Here is a 9,359-nt window from a genome sequence, read left to right as displayed (position 1 = left end):
AGGGCCTCTTCATACTTGCCAATCATTCCATCTGTACTTCGATCTATTGTCCTGAAAATTAGTATACACGATTACAATTATTTCTTTTCGAAATGTTTCCTTTTTTCGTTTCTTGAATCGTATTCACTGCAGCTTTCAGGTTAGGCTTGAGATATGCTGCTGCTTTAAAACATGGTTATATTACAAACTATCTGTATTCTGGGCGGCAGAGATCCATCCTCTGAGAAGTCCTGCAAGTTTAGGTGTGGGAAGATAGAAAAATCCTTAAAGACTTTTTCATTTTTGTGTAAAGTGCAGACAGTTTATATAGTTTCTTCGTTGATCTTGTTGTATTTTCACTAGCATGTGAATCGACGTTCTACCAATAAAAGACAAGTAATTTAAACTGCAACCTATGATCAGAAAACCGGGCAGCCATCAACTACAACACCCTTTGCAGTGGGGCAAGAAGCCAGGGAGCAACCATCCAGGTCATTTCCCCACCAATTCAGGCTGACATCCTCCAGCCCCAGGCACAGATACAGCAAGACTGCCATGAATGCTAGCCCAGAATCCAGAGCACCCGAAAGCACATAGTTATGCCGCTGCCACCAATCACGCCGGTACCTATAAACTACAAAGCCCGACAAGAAGCCAACAATGATCCAGGTAGCGTAGTTAGCGGCTGTGGCTGGAGGCATCTTGTGGGTGGCACCAATCAGTACAGGCATGTTGATGAGACTTATCCACTGCTTCTTTGGGAAGGCCTTATGGGCGAGCCAAATGAGAAGAGGCGCAATGGCCCCGGCCAGGAAGAACCAGTTGATGGCTGAGTAGGTACCAAGGTCTCCGAAGATCCGGCGGGGGCCAATGAGACCCCATATGACAGAGGCATCAAAGAACACATGGTCAGATGGGCAGGTCCACGGGCTGTCCGAGGATAGAAGCTCCGTGTCGCAGATGTTGGGGATGGTGTCCATGAGCCACCATGCAGTTCCAAGATAGACAATTGCAGCAATTAGAGTACCTACCACCTGCCATTGTTTTGACTCAGTTAAATTGCTATGGGAGATGTGAATGCTTTCGCATGTGAAAGGTAGAGAAAAGCTAACCCAACTGAATGTATGTTGATAGTAAATGGAAATAAGTCTTGCTTTAATTGGTGCATACTTCCGAAAATTCAATTGTAAAATTGATTTTTTGAGCAGAGAGAGTAAATATGATATCATACAGCTTAAAAGCAACTTCTTGATGGCAATATGGGTAGAAGTAGAACCAAGGGTGTCATTTTGGAGAGCTAGGAACAATTACTGGGTTGAATATAAGGAGAATGATCTAGGAAGCACTTCATACTGTTTTCATACTGATGCTTGTAGCATGCAATACATCACCTTATTTTTTTTTTGCATGTAGAGAATTAATCAGGATTCCTATGAGAAGAATCAGTCATAATTAAACGAGAATTCTTGTGCTTCTGACTGATAGAGAAGTCCCTAGAGACATTTTAACCATTGTCTACTGCAGCTACTGCCATCTACTGGATATGGCTATGCAGCATTTGAAGGTTGAGTTGTAGCTGCTCTGGTATTCAATCTTTTATTGGAATAGTTGGAAACTATGTGGCAAACTACTGTAAGCATAAATAGAGAACTCATATATTGATCTCAAAAATATGGACATCTAGCTTCGCTGTATATTGTTAAGTGGTGTTTATGTTGGATCAACATGCTTTTGATTCCTAAGCTTATGAGTTTTTTTTATGAGGAAAAAGGGTTATGAATGTTGTTTTTCCAAGGCATATATACCCACATTTTAGTTCACAAGGTGGTAATTATTACACAAACTAGAAAGGGAAACTAACCTGAGCCATGAACATTGTTCTGGGTGGGATCTTCATGTAGTGCCCCAGCTTGAAGTCTTGCAAAAATGTCAAGGCCTGTGTCATGCTGATGTAACCATATACCTTGAAGCACATGTTTGCAACCGGCCTGCCTGGATACAAGTATCCCATGATATACTCTGTGATGATGTTTAAACCTGGTGTCTGTTTTGCAGCAGAAGAAGCAATTCAAAGTTCAATTCAGCAATTTAGATGGACATTTCACAAAGACAACCAGCTTGCAGATACCTGGTTGGTTGTGGCTGTGATGATTCCAATGGGGAGAGTGAAGAAAATGGCGAGGCCACAAGCCAGCAAGACACCCCACCATGGCAATTGGAGTTGATCGATGTAGTACTCGCATGCAAAGATGGTCAGAGCGACATTGGCGACGAGGATGCAGATGAACCACCACTGCGGAACTTGCTTATATTGGCGCATGAGCCTCGTATGCACATCCATCTTCTTCTCTTGGAACGCCGACTTGCTCATTTGCCATATTTCTCTGCAACACCCCATCAACAACTTGGTTAAGATTCATTTCCATACAGCTAGATCCAATGGTTACCTAATTTTCCCCTCAAATGTATATTCTGACTTTACTAAATTTTAAGCACTCGTCTTTACAAAAGCATCAATGATTTTTTTTTTTTTTTTGGGTAGCTTTGACCAAGATATTGTTTGATTGCTAACAAATGAAGTTCCTGTGTATATCCTAGGGCTGGATAAAGCTAGAGCTAAAGCTACTTTGCCTAGTGTAACCCTAATAAATCCTCAAAAGCTCTAAGCCTGTCACAACTGTAGACTTCACCTAAAAAGATTAGATAGAAAGTATCATTTGGATTTTTTAGTTTTATATAAGTACTCAAGATCTCTCTAGCGAATAACCGATGTGGAACCAAATATATGTCTGCACAAATAATCAGAATCAAATTAATTCAAATTCAATTATAAGCACCATAAGTCCACTTATAAATACCATAATCAGTTTGTGGTGAATAAGTCTATCCTACAGCGTCCCTTAATCCATATAAATCATGCTCTGGATCCGTTCTATCGCAATCAATGATCTCACCTAAGAGGGCTAGTCAGAAGATATTATTTAGATTTTTTAGTACTATATAAGTACCTAAGATCTTCATGGGATAGGATTAAATATATGTTGCAGCATCTTTGCTATGGCTCAGCAGCTAGAGTTGCAAATGACTCCGCACTTTGTTTCATTTCACAAATGTGTGAAGGCAACAAAGCGAGGTCATGAAAAAAAAAAAAGAAAAAAGCGCTTGCGACATAAATTGCATCAACGAAAAGGCAGCTGATTAATGCACGTACGCAGTCCAGTTCTAAAAGCGAAAAGAGTTTCCGTTAGTTACCTGCCATGGAAGAGGAGAACATGAGAGACAATAGCTGTGAGAGAAGCGAAGCCTACACCATAAGTCACTGCGAAGAAGGTGCTCAGATAGAGAGGGCCTTCCTTCTCGTAGGCGTCGACGTCGAGGTGAAAGTTAGAGTCTATAATGCTGGAGATGTTGTAGCTCTGGCCGGTCGAGCTGAAGAGACCGTCAGAGAAAATGGGGAAGGTCTTGGCCTTGTAGAGGTTGAGCCAGTAGGCGGTGGGGGTGATGACATACATAATGAGAACAAACCCGGCGGCGACGTTGGCGGTGGCGAACCAGGGGCTGGCCAGGGGGCTGCCGAGGTACGAGGAGATGGTGGACCAGTCGAGGCCGATGGCTCCGATGCCGAGGCCGTAGAGGCCGGAGCCGAGCTGCTGGGCAAGGATGGAGCGAGGGAAGATCCAGCAGATCCAAGAGAGGGAGGTTAGCATGGAGAAGAGGTAGCCCGGGAACACGTAGTAGCCAAAGCTACAGATAAAGGCTACCATGAAGAACTGGTTACGGGTCAGGCCATGCTTAGGCCGCGCTTCCTTCTCGTGGAGTGCCCTGCACAACAAAGTTCAATAAAAATGTAGTCAGCCAAATGATGTATATATGCATGTAGCAAGTCTAAATCAGATTTGAGATTCCTGTGAGTTGATTTTTTTTTCTGAGAAGAATTTCAAATCTAGCAAAGATATCAATACAAAGCATTCTTGGCCTTTGTAATATCGGCATATGTAAGGTGATTTATTCAGATTGATGCCATATAAGTTTCTGTCAGTGTTATCTTAAACGTTATTTCAAAATATTAAAATCAAGATCTATACACAAATTTAAGTTTTTTTTAATTACTACATCAACCGATATTCTAGTTGTTATATGTTGATTAAGATCTAAGCATTTTTGGAATTTTTTTTTCTTCAAAACTTTTCCAGCTTTCAGCTTATATGATATTAAACTTCAATTCCTGAACTACAAGCTACTTACCTAAAAGGCTGATATATTATCTTTTAAATCAGTATTTAAAATAATGGAAACCAGTTTACCCGTGATCCGAGTGGATTGGTGACTTGGATGAACTAACTTGCAAGTCAATTAATCAAATACATAATAGAATATCTTAGTAACATAAATATACAATATCATATTTAAACATATGACAACTACATATTATAAATATATATATAATAAAATAATGATTATATAATTTTAAGTGCATGCAAATAAATTGAATATTTTTATAGAGATATTTCTGAAACTTTGATTGAGTTTTTGATTGAATTGTTTCCTCAATAAGCGATCCGATAAGCGATCCAACCAGTAATCTTATAGATCCGATACTGTTTGATCATTCCTTAAGTTGGATCATCGAGCTTTTAAAAAGTGCTTTCAATAATGCTTTTATGTTTGCTGTAGGCAGCGAACCATCCAAAATCAATACACACTGCTAGTTTTAGTCTACATATCTTAAAACATATATATTTGAAACTCAAGAATTTTCAATAACTCTGAACCATAGATTAAGAAAAAGTTTTTGTTGTATTATTGCTTTATGGCTCGCTTGATGTATAGGTGATAAAACATGTTCAATTTCTAGAAATCATGAAAGAAGAAGACAAACTGAATTCAAATAATTAAAACAATGTGTTTTTGGCAGTCAAGATTACAAGGAGTAGGACTGCGGGTTGGTCAAATAAGAACCAGCCTAAGCTCAATCTGGCTAACAAAATATCGAATCCAAGCCTAGTCTAACTTCACAAATAATTGATTGCACTCAGTTAAACCCAACCCACTATAATCGATATTCTCCTAAACTAATTACTTACGTATTTTCTGATTTTCAAACACTCAAAGCCCAATCAAACGAATCATTAAACATTGTATTCTGATTCAACTCGTATGATTCAATGACACTCCTTGATTGAATTGATTCCGACACTACGTAAGCGAACCGTGGCTCTAAAAGGCTTCAGAAGGAAGGTGTTTAGGTTGACCGGTTGTGCCATTCACTCCTTCATTGCAGTCTCCATATATGGTGATCTAGGCCCTTTAGCAAGGTCATCACCATACTCAGTATCAAACATCAGAATTTTTTTCAGAACCATGATAAAGCAAAAACATTTTTCTTATTAGAGTTAACGCATAAATAATAACAGGTAGATGTTAGCAGCTATGTGTGGGCTGGTATGGAGGCTATTGAAGGCAAAAATTTCATAGAGCTAATCTTGTCTTGCAAAGACTTGTTCATTATTTTAGCATCCTTCTTGTTTGAAAATTATTTATAATTTAATTTCATAAATTAGAAATTCTTGCAGCAAAAGCTTGGTTATTTGAAAGTTGGATTCTTCTCTACGCGTGAAACGCAGGATCACCAATCACCATGCAAAAGCCTTAAATAAATATCATTGGGATAAAACAAGAGAAGACAGCTCATGAAAACTGCTGCCTTGTCCATAAATAAATAAGTCAATGACACCCTACTCCTTGGAAGATGTTTAGGCACAGGTAGGCAGTTGTTGTATACCAATTTTTTATAAACAATAATGCCTTCGCAACCGGGATTTTTGTGGGCTGCCGGGAGTTAAAAATAGATATTAGAGCTCTGAATTGAAATCAAAGAGTCTCCCATGGGCTTCACGACCCAGTTCTGAGCTCATTCCAGGTACGCACTGGTCCACGTAGCAATTCTCTGTTTATAAAAATGCCAGATTCTTGTCCTATCATTGACATCTAGAGCCCTTTCCTTGGGAGGAAGGGCATTTGATTCTAGCGTTTGAAAAGCGGATGTTGGAAATTAAATCAAATAGTCTCTCTGCAAAATTTTAAGCACGCGTGGTAGAATCAAAATTGGCAAACAAAATCAAAGTTCGCACTTACAAAAAAGAAAAAAAAAAGAAAAAAATACCGTGAAAAAGCTCTAAACAATATGTTAGGCTTGTATCTCTTAGCACAAAAAAAAATATATTTTTTTTTTTTGCAATGTCTATCGTTGGATTAAGCACCACACAAACCTCCACATACTCAAAATTGATTTATAATCCGCTACGTGAACTTTAAACCACTCATTTTGAAATCTAATGGTGGATTTATAGAAAGAGAATATTTTTTTTCAAGTATTTTTGTATATTGTTAGATTTTTGGATGACACATAATATATGCATACTTTTCTTTAAGATAAATAATGACGACATCATCATTTTAAAATTATTATATATATATTGATAAGACAAATGGATTATATACTACTGGTATAAATATATACATAAAAATTAGAAAATAAAAAATTCCCGAATAGCTATTTGACAATTGACATGGTCGACAATTTATCAGTATTTTTTTTAGAAAAAAAAAAGAAAACCCAATAAGGTAAGGCACGTCCTCATGACAGGACACCCATCCCTTTCCTATAAAAGATTTTTCGGATCCAATAAATAAAAATACACTCGGGCCCCACCAAACGTAACCATCACTGCCAGCTAATTTCCAACCTAACCGTGGCTCAGCCATTAAACGTGTCGAACCAACCAACACAGAAACGGTACAGCGCCGTATCTACGCGCAAAAGAAGGATTCACCTCCCTTCGCGCGAATCCACCATTAGATTTCGCAAATGGTGGCTTCGAGAGCTGCGCAGGCGGATGAAAGAGAGTTCGAAGTGCTCTGCGGAGAGCGATCCAACGGGCGACGTCGTGAAAGAAGATCGACCATTCTTTCGCGCGAAAGATACAACCCGAACCCCACCGAAACAGAAGGATTCCTGGCCGGGAATGAGAAATGGGTGAAACGCTAATCCCCTTACCTGAACAGCGAGACCTGGACCAGGTTGTACGGCCACCACATCGCCGCCGGCTCCACCAGATATCGCCGGAATATTCCCGCCCACCCAAACCCCAACACCTTTTTCGAACAACCACATCATTTTTTTTAATGAAAAACGTATGATGTAATTTTAAAAGAATGAGAAAAAATGATAGAAAGATAAAGGAGACCTGGGTGGTGAGGACGACGAGGAGGGAGACGAAGAAGGTGATGTGCTGGCGGTAGAAGATCTTGACGGCGGTGACGACATGAATGGCGTAGACGCTGCCGGCGCCGGAGTTGGCGAAGATGGTGATCAATACGTGCTCTTTTATGTTGAACGGCCCCGGATTGAGCGTGAACTCCCAGCGCCTCCCCTTGAAGAAAACACGGTCGGTTATCGTCCGAGCCATCAGGTGGCCCAGCGGCACCACCGCGATCTGGGCCGAGATGGAGGTGATCGAGAGCGGCTCCTTCCGGTACCAGAAGAACTGGTTCAGGAAGGACAGCAGCGCGCAGGAGATCGTGCCGAGAACCCACATGCGGAACGTCAGCACGGGAACGGACGGGTCGTCGCCCACCGGCACGGTGAGAGCCACCTGCTCGATCGGCGAATTCTCCTCCTCCTCCTCCTCGGCATCGTCAGCTGCTTGCGGCGGGGGAGATGACGATGATGTCGAGGCTGAGGGGTCGGCGTGAACTGCTCGCTCAAAGGGAAGGAGGAGGTTAGAGGTGATGAGAAGAGATGAGTGGGAGAGGAAGGGAAGGAAATGTCGATCATGGGCTTACGGAGAGGGGTGGTGATTTCTTTCTGCTTCTCTTCTTCTTCTTCTTCTTCTTCTTCTTCCTGGCGGGGGGAATCCATGTTGCTGAATCTGTTCTTGTGATTCTTATGAGTTTTTGAATGCATGGTATAGGCAGTAAAGAGAGCAAGAGAGAGACGGGAAGGAATGGGGACGAGGGTCTTGTCTTTTTTTAACTGGTTTCTTTTTCTATCATTATCGGTATTTTTCTTTCTATGGTGTAGAAACAAGGAAGATGGAAGGCTACGAGGAGGGATTACGCAATCTTGACTGTAGATATTTGTCAAAACTAGGCAGCAGATTCTCTGCAATCCATATGGTAGGAAGGCGCATTGAAACTTTTTATGCACAAAATTTGAAATGATTTTCTTTTTTTATTTAAGATCAACCTCCATTATGATTGAATGCCGGAGAGTTGCACATATAGCTCAAAATTTCATGATCAATATCCAATTACAGGAATGCGGTTCGGGTTATATCTTTCGCATGAAAGGCTGATTCACCATCTTGGATCATTCAATGCCTAGTTCCATATTTGTGCAGATAGATGAAATAAAATTTGCAATGATTTGAGATTTGTGCAAGATATGATTCAGTGGTTGATGTCGTAAGGGTTTTTCTTTCCTTTGAAATTTGATCACCTCTCATATCCATTTCTTCATTTCCATAATTCTTGGTGTACCTTGAAAGATACATGACTATACCCACGACATGGCCGGATCATTTGATTGTTGTAAATAATTGAAAACTATATCATGAGAATTACATTTGGGGGGTTGCATGTTATCCACTGGCGATCTATTTAATTGTTGTTTAAGTGTATATGGATGTTTAATCTCTGTTAAAGAACTATTATTACAAAATATAAGCGTCAAGTAGGCAACTAATTATAGTTGTGCTAAATTTGGATGGCTAATATTTCTTGCAAGGTTATTTGGACTGACATTAAATTCCTTAATTGTGTAATTAAAGTGATGAGGAGTTTTGTGCGATCGACATATTTATCTTAAACGCCATTAAGCATAGATAACAATGAGAGAGGTTCTGTCCTTTTTCAATTAAAAGGAGATACTATTTTCTTTGAATAAAAGGGGATGCTAAACATGGAGGAGCCAGATTCTTTGAAACCTTGAGTCTAGCAATTTGCTATGGCCAAGTAATATCGCTACTAGTTAATGAGGTAGTTATGTTGGTGTTACATGGGATACATGTATATGCATATATTTAAATACTGAATGGTTTCAAGGTCACATAAACAAAGTAAATCATGTGGATTCTTGCCCTCTTGTCTTCCTTAGGAATATCATGGGGATTTTTCTTTGATCACCTCTATGTTCTTTTGTTTTCCTCAATTTTTCTAATAAAATATCTATATTTTCTTCTTCTAGGTTGATTATATTTTTTTTAGGAAATTGGATGAATTAAATTAGAATACAAAATATTTTAAAATTAAACAGAAAGATTAACCGAACACGCTTATAATTAGCCATGGCCAAACTGTTTGACCATTGAAAACAAAGA

General features: G+C 39.7%; 1 protein-coding gene across 1 annotated transcript; it reads right to left on the bottom strand.

The window, feature by feature from the left end:
- Nucleotides 1-272: 272 nt before the first annotated feature.
- Nucleotides 273-8,285, bottom strand: LOC103719069 (oligopeptide transporter 7-like). Its single transcript, XM_039114763.3, has 7 exons — nucleotides 7,825-8,285; nucleotides 7,227-7,735; nucleotides 7,037-7,134; nucleotides 3,232-3,801; nucleotides 2,108-2,363; nucleotides 1,841-2,023; nucleotides 273-1,013 (listed from the first exon to the last, which is right to left on the bottom strand). The coding sequence occupies exons 1-7, from the start codon at nucleotides 7,943-7,945 to the stop codon at nucleotides 399-401; spliced, it is 2,352 nt and encodes a 783-aa protein (XP_038970691.2). The 5' UTR covers nucleotides 7,946-8,285; the 3' UTR covers nucleotides 273-398.
- Between the last annotated feature and the right edge of the window lie 1,074 nt (nucleotides 8,286-9,359).

This window comes from Phoenix dactylifera, chromosome 16, assembly GCF_051530095.1.
Source record: "Phoenix dactylifera cultivar Ajwa chromosome 16, Ajwa_hap1_PhDact_Kaust_v1.1, whole genome shotgun sequence".
NCBI classification, from domain to species: domain Eukaryota; kingdom Viridiplantae; phylum Streptophyta; class Magnoliopsida; order Arecales; family Arecaceae; genus Phoenix; species Phoenix dactylifera.
The sequence above is the reverse complement of the archived record's forward strand: the minus strand, read 5'-3'. Positions and strand labels throughout refer to the sequence as shown.